The sequence below is a fragment of the Dissoconium aciculare genome (assembly GCF_010015565.1).
Source record: "Dissoconium aciculare CBS 342.82 unplaced genomic scaffold K489scaffold_5, whole genome shotgun sequence".
Classification (NCBI taxonomy): domain Eukaryota; kingdom Fungi; phylum Ascomycota; class Dothideomycetes; order Mycosphaerellales; family Dissoconiaceae; genus Dissoconium; species Dissoconium aciculare.
In genome coordinates this window covers 1,007,706-1,031,499 of record NW_022984955.1, presented here as the reverse complement: position 1 = coordinate 1,031,499, position 23,794 = coordinate 1,007,706, and the positions used below count along the sequence as shown (strand labels likewise).

At 51.7% G+C, this 23,794-nt stretch overlaps 8 protein-coding genes across 8 annotated transcripts; 4 read left to right on the top strand and 4 right to left on the bottom strand.

Annotated features, from left to right (window-relative positions):
* The first annotated feature begins 229 nt into the window (after window positions 1-229).
* Window positions 230-3,643, top strand: K489DRAFT_337244 (DUF747-domain-containing protein). Its single transcript, XM_033602216.1, has 2 exons — window positions 230-808; window positions 863-3,643. Exons 1-2 carry the CDS (start codon window positions 578-580, stop codon window positions 3,287-3,289), a joined length of 2,658 nt encoding a protein of 885 aa, XP_033460662.1. The 5' UTR covers window positions 230-577; the 3' UTR covers window positions 3,290-3,643.
* On the bottom strand, window positions 3,433-5,399 carry K489DRAFT_317955 (lysyl-tRNA synthetase; the record flags this gene model as incomplete). The annotated part of the gene is made up of 2 exons (XM_033601274.1): window positions 3,433-5,031; window positions 5,130-5,399. 2 exons carry the CDS (start codon window positions 5,397-5,399, stop codon window positions 3,433-3,435), a joined length of 1,869 nt encoding a protein of 622 aa, XP_033460661.1.
* A 405-nt stretch (window positions 5,400-5,804) lies between these two features.
* Window positions 5,805-8,848, bottom strand: K489DRAFT_201997 (uncharacterized protein). Its single transcript, XM_033599602.1, has 2 exons — window positions 8,592-8,848; window positions 5,805-8,459 (listed from the first exon to the last, which is right to left on the bottom strand). Exons 1-2 carry the CDS (start codon window positions 8,599-8,601, stop codon window positions 5,923-5,925), a joined length of 2,547 nt encoding a protein of 848 aa, XP_033460660.1. The 5' UTR covers window positions 8,602-8,848; the 3' UTR covers window positions 5,805-5,922.
* Window positions 8,849-9,384: 536 nt separating this feature from the next.
* K489DRAFT_369952 (uncharacterized protein) lies at window positions 9,385-10,272 on the top strand (the record flags this gene model as incomplete). The annotated part of the gene is made up of 1 exon (XM_033603091.1): window positions 9,385-10,272. One exon carries the CDS (start codon window positions 9,385-9,387, stop codon window positions 10,270-10,272), a length of 888 nt encoding a protein of 295 aa, XP_033460659.1.
* A 1,468-nt stretch (window positions 10,273-11,740) lies between these two features.
* Window positions 11,741-13,426, top strand: K489DRAFT_355793 (uncharacterized protein; the record flags this gene model as incomplete). Its single annotated transcript, XM_033602529.1, has 2 exons — window positions 11,741-11,968; window positions 12,119-13,426. The coding sequence occupies 2 exons, from the start codon at window positions 11,741-11,743 to the stop codon at window positions 13,103-13,105; spliced, it is 1,215 nt and encodes a 404-aa protein (XP_033460658.1). The 3' UTR covers window positions 13,106-13,426.
* A 38-nt stretch (window positions 13,427-13,464) lies between these two features.
* On the bottom strand, window positions 13,465-15,561 carry K489DRAFT_409440 (uncharacterized protein; the record flags this gene model as incomplete). Its single annotated transcript, XM_033607584.1, has 1 exon — window positions 13,465-15,561. One exon carries the CDS (start codon window positions 15,559-15,561, stop codon window positions 13,465-13,467), a length of 2,097 nt encoding a protein of 698 aa, XP_033460657.1.
* Window positions 15,562-16,237: 676 nt separating this feature from the next.
* Window positions 16,238-17,840, bottom strand: K489DRAFT_409439 (uncharacterized protein; the record flags this gene model as incomplete). The annotated part of the gene is made up of 4 exons (XM_033607583.1): window positions 16,238-17,476; window positions 17,529-17,605; window positions 17,658-17,729; window positions 17,792-17,840. The coding sequence occupies 4 exons, from the start codon at window positions 17,838-17,840 to the stop codon at window positions 16,238-16,240; spliced, it is 1,437 nt and encodes a 478-aa protein (XP_033460656.1).
* A 365-nt stretch (window positions 17,841-18,205) lies between these two features.
* Window positions 18,206-23,753, top strand: K489DRAFT_379614 (uncharacterized protein). Its single transcript, XM_033604694.1, has one exon. It carries the CDS (start codon window positions 18,338-18,340, stop codon window positions 23,546-23,548), a length of 5,211 nt encoding a protein of 1,736 aa, XP_033460655.1. The 5' UTR covers window positions 18,206-18,337; the 3' UTR covers window positions 23,549-23,753.
* The last annotated feature ends 41 nt before the right edge of the window (window positions 23,754-23,794 follow it).

Here is a 23,794-nt window from a genome sequence, read left to right as displayed (position 1 = left end):
AAAGTGGTTGGCCAGGGTCTTTCGACAGTCGCGACTTTGCGCGAACAATTCTGGAAACGGTGACAGAAGTGGTTAGTATGACAGCGGAGGTCCGACATTCATTATTGCTCTGGCGCGCTTCTCCGCACTAACAAACTCATGAAATTGAGCCGCATTTCATGTGAATTTTAGCGCGGGTGCCGTCAGGTCGCAGTGTGGTCACATCTCGTTCCGTCCATTATTCGAGTATCGACGACAACCTTGAAAGGTTGACGGACACGACAGCTTGTCATCGTTCGTTGACAAGAGAGTTACTCAGATGTTGACGCGAGCGTATTATCAGACAGTTGATGGACTGACATTCGTTTACCGATACTACATGTCCCTACAAGATCCCTCGATTATTGCCAGGCAAAGCCCTGTTGTTCGAAGTCACATACCTATGCTGGTGGTGTGCCACCAAGATTGTTCTCCCTAGCAAGACCGATGCTATTTCATGTGTGGGCGATCCCTAAGATCTCCGTTGATTTAGGCGCCGGTATCGTCCTTCACTCAGCGCAACAGCCTCGAGTGGGCAATCAGTATATCCGCCCGCATAATGACTCCCTCCAATTCGTCAGAGCTCTCCGGTGATAGCCATATCACGAGTCTCGAGGGCAAGATAAATGGGCAACTAACGACTCCAGCTCTATCGCCCATCGATGAGAATGCACATGATTCACTATCTAGCAGAGCAGACCTCGCCGGACATGCGCAACGACCGGCTCAACAGACGAGTGATCGTCGTGCCAGCAGTGAAGCGCGGACGTGGAAGTTGTCCCCCAAACAAGTAAGAAAAGAGATACCATGATTAATCAAATGCACCATTCTAAAGCAGAAATAGATACAAGACTTGACAATATCTCCCGAATCACTGCCGGTACGCACTCTAAACGACGAGTTGCCGGTGTCAAGCGACGATGAAATGGTCAGCGATACAGTGTTCATCCTTCCTAAACCATCACTCAGCGAACGAATTCAACCCAGTCATAGCCCTGCCGAACAGCAGGCCGAGCATGATGCATCCTTCCAAGATCCCGTACTGGATGCGATGACTGCTGGTGAGACGCGGCCGATGTTCTCGCCGCGATCCGCCTCAACCCCCTTCTTTCAGCGGAAGCAATCATCCTCCAAGGGCTCAAAGACGAGACCGCAGCTCTCACCACTTAAGACAGAAGAATTTTCGGGCATGCGGCGTGGAAGCTCGAGCAAAGTCTCACCGAGACGTGACAGATCGGCATCTCCAATGCCCAGCGGCATGCCCTTGCCTCCCCTCTCACTTCCCACATATCTGCATCTAGAATTGTCTTCTGCACGACCCTCGGCTCTATACATACATCGTTCGGCAGCGAGCGACTTCCCATATGAGTCTTCGAGCGTAAAGTTCGAACGTTTGATGAACTTCTTGCTCCTGCCACCTCACCTTGAGCAGGTGCTTTGGTTTGGCGCCGTGGCTTGTCTTGACGCTTGGCTGTATAACTTCACGATATTACCTCTACGCTTCTTCAAAGCTTCCGGAATTCTGCTGTCGTGGCTGTGTCGCAACGCACTACAGGAAATGCTTGACCTAGGGAGCTACGTCTACGGAGGCTTGGGTCGAATCTGGCAGCGCAGCCGACATAACGCCCAGAGCGACATTCGACGCGGCGCTGCAGCACTGCAGGTCAAAAAACATGCAGAAGAAGTCACTCATGAGAGCAAGGGATACGGCAACATTCGTCTCGTCTCGCCCTCACCAGCCAGGCCACCAAGGAGACGATCGGGCTTTCGACATCGCCGTACGAGATCTACACCTTCAGCCTTGCTGCCCAATCACAAAGCGGACATCCTGCAGGGCCTTCTTATAGCATTGAGTTGCGCCGTACTCCTGTGTTTTGATGCAAGCCGAATGTATCATTCGATTCGTGGCCAAGCTGCTATCAAACTCTACGTCATATACAATGTCCTCGAGGTATTCGATCGTCTCTTATCTGCACTGGGGCAAGATGTTCTGGAGTGTTTGTTCTCCAAGGAGACGCTGGAAAGAGACTCGGAAGGTCGGAGTAAGGTGTTCCGTCCGCTCTGGATGTTCTTTTTGGCACTGACGTACAACGTCATCCACTCCACAGCATTATTCTACCAAGTAGTCACGCTCAATGTGGCAGTAAACTCCTATTCGAACGCACTACTCACACTCTTGATGAGCAATCAGTTTGTCGAAATCAAGGGAACTGTATTCAAGAAGATCGAGAAAGAAAACTTGTTCCAGTTGACATGCGCCGACATCGTTGAGCGCTTCCAGCTCTGGCTGATGCTGCTCATCATCGCTCTTCGCAACATTGTCGAGGTTGGCGGCCTCAACATCAGTCTGAGCAGTGCATTTGGTGGTGGATCTGCAACTGCCACCAGCAGCAGCGCCACAGTCAACGCTACGGGCATGCCGCTGCTCTCGGGCTTCGTGATTCCCAAAGCCTTTACGCTTCTGCCAACCTGGTCAGGAGAAGTGCTGGGCCCTTTCCTTATAGTGCTCGGAAGCGAGGCGCTGGTCGACTGGATCAAGCATGCTTACATCACCAAGTTCAACAACGTCAAACCGAATATCTATGGCCGCTTCCTCGACATGCTGGCAAAAGACTACTACACACACGCCTTCGCCGATCAGAACCTTACGAAACGCTTAGGTTTACCGGTGATCCCTTTGAGTTGCCTCTTCATCCGCGCGTGTATGCAGACCTATCACATGTTCCTTGCAACGCACATGCCTATGCCGATTCCCTCCATGGGAACCTCCTTAAGTTTGGAGCAGGAGACATTGGGTGGAAGTTCGCCGGCGACAACGGCAGCCTTGCAACACATTGACCAAGTATTCCGGAGGGCGCTCGGAAGGTCCACATTCGGAGGCGGAGCACAATCAGGGCCTGGTGGATTCTCATGGAGCCTTGATGATGCCATTGCACTTGCTACAATGGTGATTTTCTTCTTAGTCATCTACCTCTTGTTGTTGGCGTTCAAACTTCTGCTCGGAATGGTCCTGCTGTCATTTGCGAGGAGTCGTTACGAAGGTATGAAAGAACGCGAGAGACGCAGTGCAGATGCCCACGGCCGCCGCGTCGGAGGTCTCGGGGCTGTCGAGGTCGACGACGATAAGCGAAGATGGATATATGAAGACGATCACGAAGGACTGAAGGATCTACGCGAGAAAGAAAACGCACGCAAGGCGAAGTCTGAGAAGGGAGAGCTCAAGTTGGATCATATCGATCGCTATGCTATGGCTGCGAAAAGAATTTGGTGATGTGCCGTATATCTTGGGGGTGTATGTTCTGTAGACACGGTTCAATCATCGATTTTGCGATCCAAACTTCGCTGGGTATTCATTTGTGGGCTTTGTGAAGTTAGCAAAAATGGTTTCAGTCAAGTTGGGCAAATTGTTGGGTTTCACTTACGGATTCCCTCTGCTTGAAGCGGCTCCACACCAGTGACTTCTGCAGCTTTGGGATGCTCCGCCGCATTGGCATCAGGCTTCATCATTGGGAAAGTCAAAACTTCCTTGATGCTGTAGTGGTTGGCAAGGAACATGACCATCCGATCGATACCCATACCCCATCCACCAGTGGGTGGGAGACCATACTCGATGGCAGTCAAGAATGTCTCGTCCAAGACCTGCGCTTCGTCATCACCTTGAGCTTTCTGTCGAGCTTGCTCCTCAAATCGCAAACGTTGGTCAAAGGGATCGTTCAACTCTGTGTATGCGTTGACGATTTCCTTTTTACAGACGAACGCCTCGAACCGTTCGCACAGACCGGTATTTTCGCGGTGGTACTTTGCCAACGGGCTCATCATTTGAGGGTGACCAGTGATGAACGTAGGGTTGATACATTTTTCCTCAATGAACTCTCCGACCATCTTGTCCAGCATGCGAGCGTTGGTGAGCGGCGGCGTGCAGTCGACGCCGGTCTTCTTGAGCATACGCTTGAGGAACTCGTTGGTTGCATCGGTGTGAAGTTCATCTCCAGGAGGGAACTTTTCGCCGCAGGCTTCCTCAAGCGCTGGAATCATCTCGATGCGCTTCCAAGGCTTGGCCCAATTGACTTCATAAACCTCGCCTGTTTGAGTGTTGAACTTGGTCTGTAGTGAGCCACAGACTTCCTTCACCATGCCCTCCACCAGCTCCTCAGTTCTGTCCATGACATCGTAGACGTCGGCGAAAGCTTCATAGTATTCGCAAGTCGTGAATTCGGGGTTGTGCGTAAGATCGATACCTTCATTACGGAATTGGCGACCTATTTCATATACACGGTTGATTCCTCCCACGACAAGCTGCTTGAGAGGCAGTTCTGTAGCTATACGCAGGGCAAGGGTCATCTTGAGATCGTTGTGTTCAGTGTAGAAAGGCTTGGCCGTCGCACCACCGGCGTTCTTCAGGAGAATCGGTGTCTCGACTTCGTAGAAACCGTTGCTATCGAGGTAGTTGCGAATGTATTTGACGATACGTGATCGAGTTTTGAAGGTCTGGACAGTGCTTTTGTTCATGATCAAATCAAGATGACGGTTACGGTAACGCTCTTCTTGATCCTTGAACCCGTAGTGCTCGGAGGGAATCTGGTGCAAACAGGGAGCGAGCAAAACTACCTCCTGAGCGAAAATGGATAACTCGCCGGGATTGTCTGCTCTCTTCGGGCTAGTCCTTCCCGGGTATCCGGTGACACCGATGATGTCTCCACGTCGTAGATGATCATGCTGGTCTGCGAAAGGAACTTTGCTGGTGCTCTCCAGGTTCTGTGCCATGATCTGAATCTCAGCGCCATCGACTGCAACCTCATAGAATCGCAGGTTCTCTCCTGATGTACGAATGTTGTAGATGCGGCATCCCACGCTGATGACCTTATCCTTAACAAGCTCTCCCTTGGCGAGATGACCGAACTCTTTCTCGAAATTGCGAAGATCATAGGTGACATGGAACTTGTGTGGGTAAGGGTGTGGGTTTCCTGTCTCCTTCATGCGCTTGATTGCACGAGAACGAATCTCGAAATATTGCTGGATACAGCAGATTGAGTCAGCTTGGTCAACTTCCTGATCTGCTAGCTTTTTCGCAATGGTTCTAAGACGTGGAACGCTCCATTAATCGTACTCACATTGGCATTGAGTTTCTCCTCATCTTCTTCTGCGGCCTTCCTCTTCGGCTGAGGCGGCGCTTGCCTGGTTGCTTCGCGTTCAGCCTTCTGCTTCTCCTTTTCGCGCTGCTTCTGACGCTTCTTCAACTCCGTCTTGGACACACGTTCGCCGGTAACTTCATCGAGGATCAAGTTGACTTGACTCCCCTCTCCTGTTGTGAGTTGTTCCACGCCTTGGGCCACAGCCTGCACGGCGTTTTCAACGACCTCTCTTGCTTGTTCGGCGGCCATGTTTCATGCAGATAAGTTGCAATGTATATGATTGCAGAATTTGGCAGACTTCAACAATCTAGAATGCGGGTGCCGGTCCAATTCCACTCATAGCGTAACACAATATGCCGCAAGAGTCACCACTATCAAAATTCGGCCAAGCGGGGCACATCGTTCTGAAGTGGGGAAATTTTGATCGTGGACCGACGTCAGCGTTCAATTTTCGCGCCAATTTCGCATTGAGTCACGGTAGATTGTGCGTATTCTTACATTACAACCATCGTGCGCGGCGAGGAAACCTTTTATAGACTCTTACAGCGATGGAAACAGTGGCACAGACCCAAGATCGCGAATCCTGATATGCGGAACATTCGACAGGGCTGGATCGAATCTCTGGAAAGGGCCCATTGCTTGTCCATTTTTTCATGTTGCATTAATTAGAATCGAGCCATTCACTAGATAGGTTCTCCGCCGATGCCATACCGTTCATCCGAGTCCGTTGTCACCATGCATTATTCTACCATAGATGCCCGTGCCTCCTTCCTTATCCCCTCAGGATAGCACTTAAGGCTGCAAAATCGTTCCTCGAATGCGGGTTCTCTGTGAGGACATGTCTTAAGCCCTGCAATTGCTGGTCACTCATATGTGGTGATGCTTGAAGAATTTGCATTGCCGAAGGCGTGAATTGCAAATCACCAAGAATCTCCGTCACGCGAGGATTTGCCCAGGGAGGAGCGGCTTGCTGTGGTGGTGGATTCGCGTACAGCGGGTTGGGCTGCGGTTGTCGATTACCATATGGATTGGGTGGAAAGGGCGTCGGCGTTCCGAAGCCAGCGGGAGAGACTGCAGATGGTATGTGTGATGAGAGCGGACCATTGTGAACGACTGGTGACATTGGTGTTTGTCCCGTCATAGGGGAAGCCGCCGGTCCCGAGATGCTTTGACGGAGATGCTGAGGCACGCCGCCGTTGGGACCTGGTTGAGCATGCTGAGCCGGCGTCGCCGTGGTCAGCAGCGCCAGCGCCTCTTCAGGCGCACGAGAGACGGTCAGCGAAGCGAGCAACAGCCGCTCTTCGATCGGTTTCTTGATCGTGCAATGCTCCAGCATCTCAATATGCTCGGGCAAATTTGCGCCAACCTCCACAGGTATTATGTAAAACTCCTTGACGAGCGGCGGCTTTCCCTTTTCGACCACTGCATATCGCTGCCTGCTGTGGAAGTAATCGAAGATCTTGTTGAACGCATCGGCATTATCGTATGGTGTCAAGGAGAGAACAGAGACGTCACTAGTCGTGCTCCAGCGGAGTCCGCAGAGGTAATCCTCGGCCTTCTGGATCTGTAGCCGTCCATCAATGGAGAGGGAACTAGGGAGTAGATCTTGCCATGATATAGTAGACACAAGGTCTCTGCCAGCGACAAACCGTGCGTTGAGCACTGGAGCAGCTTCTTCGCTATTCTGGATGAGCTTGCCACGCCAAACGACAGCTTCCGATCCAGTGGCCGCTGCCGGTGAATAGGCCTCGTCATTGTCGTCCAGCAGGCGATCGACATCAGGATCATCCTTTGCCCCAGTGTTAGCCGGGGCGGCTAATTGGACGGAGCTAGAACGACGTGCACTTGCGTGCTTTCCCCGTGAACCGTTCTGCGGATTTGCATTTGTTGGCGATTGCGCTGTTTTGGCCCAGATATCCTTCATATCGAATTGTTGACCTGCAGCGGCACCATCTCGCGCTTCTTCTGGCTTGCTTGGAGCACCTTCGACCTCACCGTCTGTCTTAATCGACTCATTACTCTGATGGGTCCCTTGCGCGACATCTGGTGACGCTCCAGCTGCTGCCGGAGGCGGAGTGGGCAAGCGCGTATCGGGAGTCGGGTTTGGTTCTCCTTCGATCGCATGATAACCTTTGTGATCTTGACGATATCTCGGGCCCTCTTCACTGACTGCGACTGCTTGTCGATCCAACACTTCCTTTAGTTCAGCTCGCTCGCGTTGCAATTCTTCGCTTGCCATGTCGCTTGTACTCATAATTGAGAGTTGATCTGGGGTGAGCGTATTGCTGAGCAAACGTGTAATCAAGCTATGGTTTTTCTTCAGGTTGGCATGGAGCGCTCTGAACTGCGTCATGTATGCCGCATCTTTCGTGCTACCGTGATTCATCTGGAGTGCATACTCGATTCGCGCTCCATAGTGGTCCCCAACGTTCTTCTTGGTGAGCCCATGAGGTAGCTTCAAGGCCGACCTTTTCGCCCGCTCAAGGACGTCACTGGCAACGACCTGACTGAGCGCCATGGCGACCTTTCTTCTATCGGCAGGAAGCTGATCAATTGGCACGAGAGCGGTATCTGGATCTTTAGAGCCTTTGTTTTCGGTGGCTGAAGATTTTCGCCGTTTGTCTTGTCGTCCTGCTTCCTTCGCCTCTTCATCGGTCTCAAGCTTGGTTTCTGTTGATTGTTCCTCCTGCAACTCCTCGCGCTTGCGCTTCGTACTGCTCTCGTGGGTTTCTTTGGCAGGCGTTTCGTCGCTCGGCAATGCTTTCACATCTACAGGAACTTTAAAATCTTGTGGGGGGACGTCTTTCTTCAGCCACCCAGGAACCCCTCCCTCGCTCTGCCGGCCCTTCCTCTTGCGATTCTTACCCTTCTTGCTTGACTCATTCTCGGCCAAGTAGATCTTATTGCGGGTATCCCAGATCTCTTCGCCTCGCTGCAAGGCCTGGATAGTTTCCTGATGTTCTTCTGGTCGGCACAGTTCGCAGAAGTAATGCTCTGGCACGTCGTCCTCATCGTCAGGAATACCCATGCACACATTGTGTTGCCACACGGAGCATGCGTCGCACGCAATGAATGGCCGAGTGTCTTTCCGATCATCGTTGCCGCAGATACAGCGAATCTCTTCGTCCTCCTCTTCTTCGTTGTCTTCGTCTTCTTGAGCCGGTTCATCGTCGACCTGGGGCTCAGCTTGCTTCTTGCTCGCCTTGCCCTTGTTCGCTTTGGTGGCTTTGGCCTTTGGCGCTGGTACTGGTGACGGAGACGCGTTCTTGTGTTGACCTTTGTTGGCCCGCACCGACCGGCGCGGTTCGTCTGTAATGGGATTGATTAGTATGGTAGATCAAAATCCGAAGAGTGGATATCCCTCCATGAATGCACGCCACCGTGGAAGCAGGTTTGTTCGCTTGCTTGTCATCTACAACAGACGACTAGAACATGGCTTACCTGCTGGCATGTTGGGGGGCAACGACAATGATGGTGTGATGCGTGAGCTCGGAGGCTAGCTATAGACAACAACGATTCACGCGTACCAGCACTTCATCTAAAGTCGGTATCTAAAAAGGATATGTGCACAAGCAGGCCTTGATGACGACCGTCTCACAGCAAGCAAAGGTGGCACGCAAATTTGAAGTGAATGACAGCGCAAGCAGCGCAATTGTAGCACGTAGTCGCGACGGTGCGTTTCCAGTTGCAATATCCCCCCTGACAGCAGTACAGTCCCCACGACACGAGGCAAAAGTCTCGCCGAGAGATGCGCTTGCAGATGTTGCGAGTCTCGACCAGCGGCGCGACTCAAAGTCACTTCAATTCTGGCACGCGACTCTGTCGCGAATGCGCCAATGCTGGTGGGCGATGAAAGGTTCCGGTTGCAGCTTCCTCGCTGGAGTGCTTGTGATGCAATTGTGAAGTGCGAGAAACGCAAAGTGGCTCGGAAGATTTGCGATCGTGTTAAGTCAATGAGGCGTGCGAAAAGAAGCGGCTGGTGGTGGTGGAATTGGCGGAATTCGTTATGATGGATGGTGGAGGGATCATGCGAATGCGACCGAAGATTCCGCATTTGCGGGAAGCGGAGCTTTGTGCTCTTGTGCGAATTCGGACTAGCAACGGCAGTGTCTTGTGAGAAATCTCACGTGATAGCGCGAGGCGGGCCTCGGATGTCGTGCTGCACATAGATGCGATTACAATAAATCATCAAGTCTCAAGGTTGGCAAATCTACAGCGACGGAGTCTTGCTCTAATGGCGGATGTACGTGCAATGTTGCGCGCGTCACGCGACGCGCGCAAAAGAATTACCCACCCTCACGCCTCCTACACCTCGAGCGGGAAATTGGTATGCAATTTATGTGAGACGGTCATCAAACACGAATCAGCATGGCAGAGTCACCTTCATACTACGCAACACAATCTTCGACAGACTCGAGCACAAGACGCAGCGAGTGCGCGACCCACGGATACTGGCAAGAGAAAGCGTAGCGCTTCTGGCTCTGCGAGTCCGCCCGCGGAATCGAGGAAAAAGATACGACCAGCTGCCATCTCGGATTTCAAAGATGCCGCAGTGTATGAGGGGAATGAAGACACCACACGAACTGTCCAGGCGCAAAGTGTAACGATCGACAACGCCGCGGAAGAGCTCTCGGAATTGAATCAAAATGTCCCGGCGAATGACAAGCTCGATGTCGTAACTTTGGATGACTTTGAGCGCGAACTAGCAGAGCTTGAGGCTTCCGTGCCCGCTCGACCCGAGTCATATGGCGATGCAACGATCTTATCGGCACCTCTGACCGCCGCTGAACTCGCAGCGCAAGCTAGAGAGGAACAAAGTGCCCAACGCGGAAGAAGAGATCTCGAGATCGTAGACGAGAGGGAGGATGCAGCGAAAATCCTTGAGGACGAATTGGAAGAGATGGAGGGACTGGAAATGCGAGCCCAGAGATTACGGGCTAGACGCGAGGCACTCAGGACAGTCGATACTGACTCAAACGGGGGTCACAAAAAGGACATAGATGCGGACACAACTGCTGCAATAATTGCGCAATCGCAACAGGCTGATCACGGCGAAGATGAAGACGACAATCGTAGCGATGACGAAGATGACGACGCATACTGGAATTTCGACGGGCGCTGAGACAAAGGCATGCACTCTGCCGAATGCAGTAAACTGACCTTTCGGAATGATCGATCTCGTATAACGATGTCGGTCAAGCTTTGTTGCGCTTTCTACAATGACCAAACGCTCAAGTCTCGAGTTGCGGTGTAGCATTGTGGCTAGCGGTTGCGACAATCGACGCTTTCCGCTCCGGGCTTCTGCAAGCTCCGCATGAGGTTTCAGCCAGCAATACGTTTCAATCGATTCCAAGACATCCACGGATCCTGCAAATATATATTCATTGACACGATTGAGAAGGCGAATGCGGCACTTTTGGATGTCCGTTATTGGTTGCGATATCGGCTTGGGTATACCGAACAGCGAACGCGACCCGCACCTGAGCAAAGAGCCAATCCTGCATCTTGGTTTTCTCAAAAAGCCTGAGCGTATCCTGATGTGAACCTCACCCGATGGAGTCAGGACATCTTTTTGGAGGGTAGGGAGCCAACAGCGTCCCCCACGAAATTGCCAGTTTTCAATGCGCATAGTCTAGATATTGTATATCGCGTTTGCGAGAGAAATTCGTACTGGTCATGCGGCTAGGCAGCTGGATCCGCGCGTTCTCTTTGACAAGCGCAGTACCTGTAGAACTGAACGGGAGTCGCAAAAAATTAAGCGACAAATTTACATGTCGTATTTCAGCTGCTATCAACTGCCAATCCACGCGAGTACCTAGCTAAAAAGGCTGGAGGTTCTAGAGGCCGTGACGAGGCATGAACAGCTTCGGAGTTCCTGCACAGCCCCACACCAGTGACGCCGCCCGGTGACCTCCAGCCTCCCGTGTGTGGCGCTTGTTCATCGTCTGCCCGCCGGTTCGAAGACGGGAGAAACGACGATTCCGATGACAATCTAGATTAATTAAACGCTCTGATGCTATGATATCCGTAAATCCTGCTGCCGCTATGATTCACGCCATCCACGCTGTCGTGGGCATGTCCAGCGTTCTACCACCGTCGTGTCTTTGTGGGTACACTGTCATCTCTCCCAGCACATAAGGTCTCGGCTTTCCAGTGGTTGGGGATACACTCGCATCCGATGCGCCCACCTCATCAGCGTTGCCGCCCAAGAAATCCTCACCGAATTTGTCGACGAATCGTGTCGCGACACGGTCGCCTGTCACATCATCGCCCACCTGGTGGACAGAGATCGCCCACGCGGTGAAACCGTTAAATCCCGCCTGCAATGCTAAATTCAGTGTGATGTAATGATTGAGTTGTCGCTGTCACAGTGAGACTTTGGTATCGCAAACGCATCAGCCCGATTCCTGGGACCTCTGCCAGGCTTCCTATTCACAAGAAACATATTAGCATCCAGCGAAGATTGCACAACAAATTCCAACCTGCTCATCACTCATACCTATCCTCGCTCACGTGTGTCACATATTCGAATTCCTCCATCTCGTCGGTAGGCATCGACAGCCCATATATCTTTACCGCCGATAAAAACAATGGCACTCGCTGGACAGACCATCACGATTGTTAATAAATCTGGAAAGATCGTGAAGAGCTCGAAACATCTCGTCAACGTCTTCAACGAAGCCAAACTTGCATACAACGAGAAAAAAGCAGAGCTCAAGGCACAAAGAGATGCCTACTTCGCAACACAGGATGCTGAGCGCATTTTACGAAAGAAGGTGGAAGTCATGACCATCGCCGACGAAGATGAAGTTCGCTCAGTGGCAAGCTCCAAAAGAAGTTCTGTGACAAGGCGTGACAGTGCCAAATCGGTAAAACGCAAGCCTGTGCCTGGACATGACCAGGAAAGACCCGCAGTGCAGCGTGGGATTTCAGATAGCTTTTATGCCAACGACGATCGATCGTCGCAGAACCAGCGGCAACATCAACGCCATTCCGACAAACAACATAAACCATCTCCACTTCAGAAGGAGGTTCCCGGTGCGCCCGAGGGCGACAACGAGCCAATCATCAAGGAGTTGTCGAGGCGGCATACAGACGGCATGGCATTAGCATATTCAAATAAGCATAAGCCCAAGCGAGCCGCAAGTCTGGACGGCATAGATATGGACCTGGCTTATGGGTACCTACCTCCACCCCTGCCGACCAAGAAAACCGAGGATGAGCTTGAACTGCGGACTAAGATGACAGCACTCCAGACGTTACTTGACGAATGCAATTGCGTGCAGCATTCTGTTATTGCGACCATCGAGAATCTGCAAAAGAACCCTGAAGCTCTAGCCGCAGTTGCCCTGACGTTAGGAGAGATTTCTAACGTTGCGATGAAGATGGCGCCAGGGGCATTGGCCTCCATGAAGACCGCATTTCCTGCTATCATCGCATTGTTGGCCAGTCCACAATTCGCCATCGCGGCCGGTGTCGGTGTCGGCGTGACCATCATAGCTTTTGGAGGCTACAAGATCATCAAAAAGATTCAAGCACGGAACGAAGAGGCTCGCCAACTCGAAGAAGGCGTCGCCATGAGGCAAATCACAGAAGAGCCCGCCGAAGTGCTGGAAGAGGAATTGGTCGACGAACTGCGCGAGATCAGTTCCATTGAGAAATGGAGGCGCGGGATCGCTGATGCGGAATTGGGCTCGCTCGGCACCAGCGTCGACGGCGAATTCATCACGCCACACGCTACTCGAACACTAGTCGAAGAGGGCCGATTGACAGAGGCCGATCTGAAACCTCCGAGCTCAGAGGCCGGCCGATTCCACCGCAGGAGAAAGGCGAAGAGCACTGTCAGCAGCAAGAGCAAGGCGCCAAAAAGTGCTACGGGCACCACCAAAACCAAAGCGATAGCCCCGAAAGGAGCATCGGGCATACGAATGCTGTTCAAGGGACATTCGGCGTAGGATGTGGTGAGGTGTAATGATTGAATGATTGACGCAAACTTGATAATTTCCAGCTCGAACATGGTGTGTATATATATAAATTTCTTGCCCCCTCGTGCATGCCTTTATTTCGTCCAGTCCTTGCAACACAAAATTATGATCACAACTATAAATCCTTTTGGCTAGCATCTGAGTCTTTCGATCAATGCCGTTAAACACAGACATTGACCAAGCACAAAGCAGAGCAGAGTTCAGAAGCAGATGTAAGAGGGATGGTTGCTATATTTCCAAAGGGCTTTTATCACGTGAGATTAATAACAGATAGATAATGAATGGGGTATCACATTTGAAGAACAACAACACATTTCACATCCTTAGCATCATGCATCGGTTTCTTCCTCGACACGTATTCCAAGGATCTCGGCTCGCGTCCGCGTCGCCAGAGTTCGTAGTTCATTCACGGCGGCTCGCCATCGGTCAATCTTGCACTTGAAGTACGGATGGCAATAGTCATCCTCAGTGTAGCCTTCGTGAGATTGCAACGACGCTCCATCCCACTCGTCGCCGATATTGTCGATGCGTCTCCTCGTTTTGGCCACCTTGCTAGCATCCGTGATCGCATCGGCGAACAGAACAGGGTTGCGAGGAAATTTGCTCATCCAGGACTCGATCGCCGATTTGTCCTGCCAGTCGATCACCGCTTGTTCTTCGCTCATGCGGTATCCATCGTCTGATCGATCGGGAAAATTGGAATATTGATCTTCTGGGCGATACACAGGCCGCAGTCCGCTCTTGTGGATCTCTTTCTCGATCAGCTCGACTGCTTCCTCCGCTTCGATGAGCCCTCTCGTCAGGCGCGAGATCATTCGAAATCGGAAGGCGTGCGGGTCAAGGATACAGCTCAGATCGTGTACTTCTTGCCCCATCGGCTCTAGAATTCCTGCCAGTGCTTCCCGAGGTACACCGCAAGACTGAGCTGGCTTGGCTTGAGACCATAGCTGTATTACAATGCCGTCCCGATCTGGGAAAACAGCCTGTGCGAAGTGTCGATGCTTCACAGCCTTAGCGTGACGCGCTAGTAAATCAGCATCAGCCTCTTTCCTAACCTGAATTTCTGTGATACGCAGGTCCCATGTACTGAGGACACTTGCGGACTGGTTGGTATCACGCTGCGGCACTCCCATGGGTAGGCGGATTGGACGCCGTATCGAACTTTCGTGAGCATCGCAACTCCCGGAAGACCTTCGACTTCCAAACGAGGGAATGCAAGACTGACGCCCTAAAGATGCCGCCGGAGGACAGGTTGGCGCCGAGGGACATTGACTTGGAGAAGATCCTCCTCGCCCTCGACTGAAGGGGGTCTCTGTGCGTCCCCGAGAGGGCCGTGTCTCCCTCATTCCCCGCTCGTCGGCGTCCCAACTGATCGGACTTTCGACTCTGGATCGTGATGAGGCTCTTGAGAGAGGCGGGATATTGTGCAGACAAAGATGTTCCGTCAAAAAGTCTCGGAGGTCGTCCCAGTTGTCGCGCTGCCGTACGAGAACGCAGTCATACGCACGTGACCGTCTTTCCCGCTCATTTCTCAAGTGGCGGACATCTTCGAGTGCAATGCGGTCTACATTTCCTGTCATTTCGAGCTGCCTATCGATGTCAGCCTCCCGGTGACGTATCGATCTATCAAGGTCCGAAACTTCTTCCACATGATGGGCGATTTCGTTTCCCGTCGACTCAATGTCGGCATGGATGCTTCTCAGAGTGAACAAGTCTTTGCCGCGGAAAGTCAGTGACGGTCCGCTCGGTTGTCGGGGACGGTCTCGCTGTGCGTACGTGCGCCGATCGGCGTGAGAAGCAGCATCGCCGTCATCGCTTGAGCTCATGCTACGATACGCCTCATCGTCGTCTGTTGCTATCGAACGTCTAGGTACCAACGCCAGAGTATTTCCGTGCTCACATGGTGAACAATCGTTGTGCAGGCCACGAGACGCGGCGCGCAACAAATCTCGGGGACCATCCAAGGACAAACAATCGGTGGCCGGAGCATATGCTTCGGTCGCGTCATTCATACTATCAGTGTCATAGAGAACTACTGCCATTGAGCTTCTATAGTCGAGACTCTCTGTAGTGCTGTCGATTGTGTTGATTGACGATGACCATTCAGGCATGGCCTCGTCATCGTTGCCCTCGTATGATGAAATCAAGACTTCACGAGCTGAGACTGGTTCAGACAGTGCTGACAATGCTTCTGTGTCGCATTGTACCGAAGGCGAGTGATGTGATGTTATATTTTTGTCGTCTTCAATGTTGGCGACCGTGTCCACAGAGGCGAATACTGCTGGGGTGGTGACTTGGCCACAATGGCTCTTCTCTAGGGATTCGCTGACGGGACTGCGGTCACTGACAGCCCGTTTGGTTTGTCCCTTACGCTTCCGCGTTTGAATAATATTCGAAATCTGGGTCAACGTCCGGCGCATCGCCATGGTGTCAATCGTTAAATATCTGCAACAATTTGGAGACAGGTTCTCGCTGGTCGCGGGCGAGGTTGGGCACCTGGAGCTTAGTTTTCACGATACTCACCTGGTCGATGCGAACCGTCTTTGTCTTTCAATTTATCATTTTTCATTTCTTGCCGCGTACACCATTATGCGCCGATTGGAAGGCCCACTATTTCGGGCCTGGGGGCCGAATATGTCAATTTGAGGGGTCCAAAGCCTCGAAATTTCGAGTTTCTGTCGGTTTCCCGTTCAAATAAGCGCCCGGCTTCCCGAATTCAGCGCCGGATTACAACGCTCGCGCGTGCAAGCCGCTATCGTATCCCTGTCGTTCTGAAACATTGCAAACCAGAGGCTGTACACCAATCCTTTAAGATGGTCGAATATTGCGGGACGATTGGAGCGGCCGAAAATACTCAATACATGACCCCTGCGCGAGGTCAATGCGCGCGGCAAGCATGGTAGGCCTCGTCTGGAACCGGTTGTCAATCAGCGCACACCAATTGCGTTGCCTTTCAGCGCGTATTCGTCATTGCAATATAAGGTGGGCTTCGTCATATCAAACCGCATCGGTGGTGATCGCACTCGTATTCAAGTGATGTCAACATTCACGACATTCCTCTCATGCGCGAAAGCGAAACAAGACGGTGCTCTGGCGCAAGTCTCAGTCTACCTCTTCAAAACGCCCTTCACTAATTGCGTGCTCCACGGGGTTGGTAACATTTATCACTCCTGTCGCTTTCAAGCGTTCGAATAGAACAAAAAGTCTTTCAGCTTCCCGCTCTTTTTCCTCTTCGGTCATTTCAAGCGCTTGCGCTGCAGTTTGATCCTCCGCACTCAAGTGTTGGCCAGTAACAGGATTGAATGCTTTGTCAACAGGAAATTGGGCAGTGTCCGATGCGCGAGCTGCGGGAATGGGACCTGCGGGAATGGGAATTCTATGGTTCATCAAGTAACCAGATGCATAACCGTAGCCGATATTCTCTACAAATTTAGATGCATCTTTGTCGCTTAGCTCAAAGAGTAGACTGGAGATATTGTCGCGGAGCATAGGTAGATCAGAAGATGTTGACATTCGCAACAGCCGTGATGGTAGTGAATCGGCTTGACCCAATGGCACCTCGCGCTCACTGTCCGCCGGGAGTAGTAGAGTCTTCATTTTAGTCTGTACGTCTGGCTGGTCCAAAGCATAGAGCTGCCGCAGCAGTGTGCAGAGTGGAGCTGCGGCTTGATCAAGTTCCTTCTCAGTCTGGCTCCTGACAGCCCTGTCAAGAATAATTATGAGGCGATCAATGAGTTTCCTATGAAGAGAGATGCCTCCTCGGGTCTCCTCACTAGCCTTGTTGTTTGACGTGACAGGATCGGCTTTTAGCTCAAGGTTCAGCAATGCGTTGATCAAAAGTGTGACGGGCGGTTGTAACGGTGGATCGCGGATTTCATAATTGATCAAAATATGGACCAAGTGATTGAATGAGGGCGCAAATGCCACAGCCAGACCTGGATGATGGTACGTAACATTGAACAGCAATTTCAAGGTCTCGTGCATGGCCATGTCTTGAATTGGAGACGAAGCGCCATGTTTGCGGGCAGTTGTCTGATATGATCTTGCATGGTGGGCAATGTTTCGGTTTACGCTTGAATCCAGGCCGTGCTTATCGATCATTTTGCCAAAATCAAGGTTAGTGTTGTATGTAAGTAAGAATAAAATGCGCGAGATGAGAAACTCGTCGTCATGGTTATCGGCTTTCAGTCGTTCTGCGGCTTTTCCAGCATAATCCATGTCGATGAAGGTCTGCCTCGATGACTCATTCAGAAGGAGAGCGTTGGCCAGACAGCGAAGGGCTTCCCTGGAGCTGACGACCTCTTTGGAATCCAGACCATAATGGGCGAGGGTTGATATTCCCTGGGGAGAGATCAGTCCGCAAGGAACGATGTTGCTGTCTGTACACACCTACCAATCTGGTGAAAATTGGTCCAGCTTGGCTTATGTCTCTGCCGAGAATTTTAATTCTTTCGAGAGCCGTAGTCTGCTCTGTTTCACGAGTAAGACTTCCGCCGTCAATGTGATGTAGAAAGAATCATACGGTCAATTGAAAGATGTTTGCTGTCGATAGATTTCATCAAGTCCCGCAGCAGGCTCTCAATCTCGATGGCGCCTGGGTGAAAGTGATCAGAACGGTTCCATATGAAAGTCAACTCATCGCGGTCGATGGCTTACCAGCGCCGTTTAGACCTTGTGGGCCTGCCTGGATTTGCAGAGCAGACATGATAAAGGTATGCGTCTTTGACAGTGGTCAATGAAGGCGGAACCTTGATGCGCTGTGGACTAGAACCAATATCGGAGCTGATCGGAAGGCATACTGAAGAGCGTGGCTGTCTAGCTGGACATTGTACACGACCTATACTTCGTTGTACAGAGAAGAAGCACAAGGATTCCGTCTGAAGTTGGACTCAGGAGCGTCTCAGACGAATCCAAGCCTGAGGCACCCATGCCCGGTCGGGGCTACAGTATACCCAGGTGCCGCTAATCCGCAGATTCCTACATAATTGCGAGAGTCGCGTTCACGGTGCACGTCCTCCGCGTACTACACGCGTAAAGTGCATTTTGCAACTCCGCATAGCAACGGCGCTCGGTCATAACGGCGCTCGTCTGCTGCACTGAATACCACAAATGTATTCACGAGCGGATTCTATTCGAGGGCAATTGAACGCAATGCGTTGAGCGATCGGTCTGTTCTCAACTTCTTGATCAAAAGCGCAAAACATGTTGTGCACCTCTCCGACTGGCTCGAAACTCGAATCCCTACCTCAGCGGCCGCCAACACCACCGCGAGATCTCTCCAAAGATGTGGACGACGCCTTACAATTTCTACGTGACGGTCATGAGAACATCATTCTAGGATCGGTTGTATCTGAGACGAATCTTTCAGTAGAGGTTGTCCAGTCTCCACCAGAGAGTCCATTGCCGATCGAGGCTACACCAACCGCCAAAAGAGTCGGATTTTCGAACAATCACACATATCACGATGTGCTTGCTCCTGGCATGTCAAGCCCGCTGCTTTACACTTCATCGAAACAAGCCGCCCTCAGTCGGTCCACAAAACCTCTCAGGTCAATCCTCAAGCCTACTCAAGGCCAAACCCCACTCTCGCCCGAGGATTTGAACACCGCACTTAATTGCTTCTCACCACAAGAGCCTGGCAGCTTCCGCAAGATGCTAAATTCGGCTCTACAACATCTTGGGCGTCCCTCGCGAAGTGCTCGCCTCGATGCTTACCTTGCGCTCAATGGAGCGCTCAAAACCTACGATGGAATCCCCGACCCAGAGGCAATATTGGGTAAGAGTAGCTTGCTTGTGCAATTCATGGCGCGAGACTTGGCATGGAAAGACGACGAAGGTCGTGTCGATAGGGATATCGTCACGCAGGCACTACATCTGGCTAGTGCCATAATCTTCAACGCACGTACAGCACATGCGCTGGATGAAGAATTCCGTTCGTTTCTACTTGAGCGATCTCTCGTCGTTCTGGACCAACCGGAGATGCCAAAGGCAGTCATCAAGGGACACATGCTGCTACTCTGCCAACACAGACTGCATGTTGCTGTCTTGACACCGGCCCGGGCTGAAAAGCTCATCTCGGCCTTGTACACCATCCAAGACCGGTGTTCTGGGAACAGCTTCATACCCGCTCGTCTGATCATCTACCACAGAATATTGGAGCAGGCACCTGGTACGATGCTTGGGAAAATGCGGGAATGGGTTGAACATGTGTTTCATGGATTGCTAAGCAACCATAAAGAGACCCGCACCCGGGCGTTGGAAACGTTGACGGCAGCTGGCCTCAGTCTGGGCACTAACTTCCAAGCGGCGAAAGGAATTTATGAACTTTTTGAGCAAAAATCGAGTGAAGAGGAGAAGTACGGGGAGTTCCTCCTACGAAAGCTGTGGGACAATGTCGAAGATCCCGGAATGGCGCCTTATGTGCCCCAGATTTGGACTGCTGTCATTTTGTTCCTTCGCTCCAAGCGAAGGCCGTTTGAAAGATGGCCCAGTATCAAGCATTGGCTGCGCTTACTTCAGAGGTGCCTCAACTCTGGAGACAATGCAATCCGACACCAAGCACACATTGCTTGGAACAGACTTGTATTCTCTGTCATGCCGGACTCTTCGACCTCTGACAGTTTTCGTGCTATGTTGAAAGTGCCAATCGAGGTCGGATTGAAGATACGCGTCAAGGACAAACACTCACAAGTACAACGTGCGCTGGCAATGGAGAGCTTTTGCAATCTAGTACATTATGCTATGCGACCAGGGCTCTCCCACGATGAGATCGATGCGGCATGGAATATGTACATCGATGGCGTTCTGGGCCCAGTGGCAAGCTTCAGCAGCAGAGGCTCCCAATTTACATGCAACGTCCTTCAGGGGCTATTCTCAAGGAGCGAGAGCGTATGGAACATAAACGCAGCGAATGAGCCCAGGGCGATCAAGCCTGAGGATCTTGCACGGCTCGAACCCAGGTGGATACGCTCTAGATTCTCGCTGATTGTGGGGCTCTTGGAACCGGTTTTAGCAATGCATTTGAGCCCCCAGGCGACCGATCGTTCGCATGTTGATCGATGTTGGCAATCATGTTTGACAGCAATCGCGGAAGCTGGGACGCAGGAGGTCAAAACTTCAAACGAGTTGAAAGAGGTCATTGCTCAGTTGACGAATCTTTTCCGGCGACTATGGAGCACGAGCGCCGAGCTTCTGTCTGCCGATGAAATTTCTACATGGTTTGCACGATTTCAGTCCTTGGTCGAAGCGGCAATTGATACACTTGGACAAGGACATTTTGTGCAAGATTTTCTGACTATGACAGGCTCAGATGAAGTGGCAGCAACAGTGACCCCTTCTTCCCGGGCTTCGAAACATCCACTGCCAACTCGATCCCCAGCCGTACTCCTGATGGCCTTGCACTGCAGAGCGACTAAGGCAGTATGTCAAACTGAAAGTTATGCGCGATCTCCTGTATGGCTGTTGCGGCTGCTTGTGGGCACAAAGAGTGCCTTATCAACAAATATGCTCATACTACAACGCTCGCTGCATATATGCCTTGACCCAACATCCATGAATCAGAACCCAGACTCTAACGAAATCATATGGACCTCCATCGCTCAATCGGCGGTCGTACTCATTGACTCACAAAACGAGCTGACTTCGAATCGTGAAGGGCCGATCAATACAATTTTGAAATCAGCGCTTTTCATCTTACAGCATGGCATCCATTTGACATCCGGGAGTCGTACGAGCCAACACTTGATGACGACACTTTACGCCACTTTGTGCACTTTCGCTTTGCACCGCGGCGGAGACGGCAGCCTTGTTCTAGGAATAATGGAGCCCTTTGCGAAGATTATTGCTGATAATTCCGCGACGGTGACGGTCGAAACCGTGATTCAGCTCACAACAGTTGTCCTCAAACATAGTCGATGGCCCAAGAATCGTCAAGCGTTGGACCTTGGCAGGAAATATGTTGGAGGTTATAGTCTCGACTCACCGAAGACAACAGCATTCGATCCTTTCGATTGTGTCTATACTATGGTCTGCACGGCTTCCAAGAAAGCCTACTGTACGAGCTTGAAGGCAGAGTGTCTCCAGCTTTTCTTCGAATCATTCATTCAATTCCTGCGGGGCTGCCCTCCAGCAATACTCGGGGCTGCGTTGAGGCGGACGCAAGAGACAATCACAAATTGGGTCGAAGATCAAAATCAAGAAGTATTCAGGGGGTCTGTTCTGCCTGAGCATGAAGCGAATACCTCAACGTCCGTTGTACAGTGCTGGACGTCTGTGCTCGACCTTGTCCGATCACTACCTCGCAAAGAACCATCCCCACTCAAGTCGCTTGAGCCACTTTTTATTGCAGGCTTCTCAAGTCCGTGCAAGGACGTGGTCAATGCCACTATCACTTTCTGGAACACAACATTCGGTATTGAGACTGCACTGCGGTACCCGCCCACATTGGAGGCAGTGCTTTTCGCCCGCTCCTTACAGGCTGACTTGTTATTGCCTGGTTTGAGGAAAGATACTGAGAACATCGCCTCGTTTGAGCTTCCAGAGATGATCGACCTCTCGCAGACCAATATAACGACAGCTGACATTGTGCCAAACTTGGGCATGACATCTCGGCTCGCGACCATGCTGCGTAGACCAGAGACTGAGAATACGCTGATCAGACAGCATCTTGCGCAGACAGCGTTGGCTCGTCAAGCAAGTCCTGCGAAGGTGGCACTGCCAAAACAACCAATTTCGCTTCCAAAGCTCCGTCACGATGACTCACAGATCGAGTTTGCTGCCATCGAGCCATCATCCCCAATTTCTGAAGGAACCTCGCAGCTGCTGACCGATCGACAATTGGAGATCCGTGAGAGACAAAGGGACGATGCGCACATGTATCCGCAGATGTCCTCGAGTCCACTGCCAACGGGAGACCCGACTATCAAACGGCTTGTGTTCGCACCACCTTCAGTCAGCGTGAGCACGTCTGGAGCGCTCGAAACGCCAGGGGAGTTCAATGACGCGAATCCTATGAGCGATGATCTTCCATCATCACCCACACCCAAAGCTGTCAAACAAATTGCGGGTCCTGTTGTTCTACAGGAAGACGCAGAGGAAGATTATGGTGATGATGACGACAGTGATCTCGACTCCGCTCCACCGTCATCGCCTCCTCATATCAGCGAAGAGGGCCATCAAAACAAGCTCCACGAGAAATTCCCGGACGACAATCCCCTCACGACTGACGCGGTCGCCATGCCCAACAAAGTCTCGCTGACAGAGGATGGTGGCATGGGAACTGAACAATCTGACGTGACAACTGAATCAGATATTGAGACTGCATTGAATCTGCAGTCCGATTCAGCACTACCAACGGCCCAGCTACTTCGCGAAGAAGCCGCTGCGGTGAATGGTGAAGCATCGCCAGAACAGCAAACTGTAGTCGACCGATCTGCCGCCGAAATTCGATCACAGATGAGCCAGAAGTACGTGGCCGGTGACACTGGTCAAACCGAAGACGTAGAATCATCGCGAGCATCAAGCCCACTTGAAGTAGATGATATGACACAACTCAGTGCAGTCTCGGCATCACAAGCTGAGGAGCCCGCAGAGCAACGCGCGAACGGCAAGAAACGCAAACGCGCTTCAGGAACAATATACACATCACGGAAGCGCAAGCCTTCGTCGCCACTCAAGAAGCTCATAACAAACATGCTTGGAATGCAGCAGCAAGATGAAGATGGGGATATTGGTGAAGAGATCGTCGTCGCCAGCAACCAATCACCTGGAGTGTCATTTATGGACGATGAGTCGGATGCCGTAGAGGAGACAGGACAGTCCCAAGAAGATCAAGCTGGCAATCAAGCAGTCGATATCGCTGTGGCCGAGACGTTAGCTGTCCAAGGTAAGCGTAGTCGGGGCAGACCACGCAAGCAGGACAAAGGCATGAACATCGGAAGGGAGCCCGCTGTCAAATCACTGAAACGACGAGCATCAAACATGAGCGCTGATCTTGCTTCGGACGATGGAGTTCAGGATGGAAACTTCGAGATCATGAAGCTGCGTGGAGGCCGCAGTGTAGGCCGTATCAGGACTTCGCAGCCATCACAAGAAAGTCCGCGTTCAATTCGCGCTACGAGACGATCGTCCTTGGCTGCACATGCTCGAGTTCAAGAAGATAATCACGAGCAACCTGTGGAAGCTACGAATCCTGATGAACCATCCACATCTCAGGAACAGCCGCGCGACCCGGTCAACGAACGCAAGATCGCGCAACCTAAGAGTTTGCTCGGCCGTCTACGCGAAATTCTCGCCGAGTGTAGGAACATGATCCTGGGATCACAAGAGGAGCGCGAATTCGACAATGTTCTGTTCGAGATGCGTCGGGAGATTCATAATGCTGGGCGACGCAGCAGGAATGAATCATCGACATGATACGGTAGAAGGACAAGAAAGTGATCGGGGAAATTTCATGGTGCGCGTTATGACCCACGTCATTCTTTTGTGGACGTCAATGTATATCAGATGAACGTGTCAAATTTCCTCGGCAGGATTACAATGACACCCTATTTTTTTGATCTGCGTTAAAGATGAGTAGGTGCTCGATGGCAATCTGACATAATGAGAGACACAGTAGGTCGTTTTCATGGAGACCGGTCAATTCTTCAGGGGCGCTCGTAG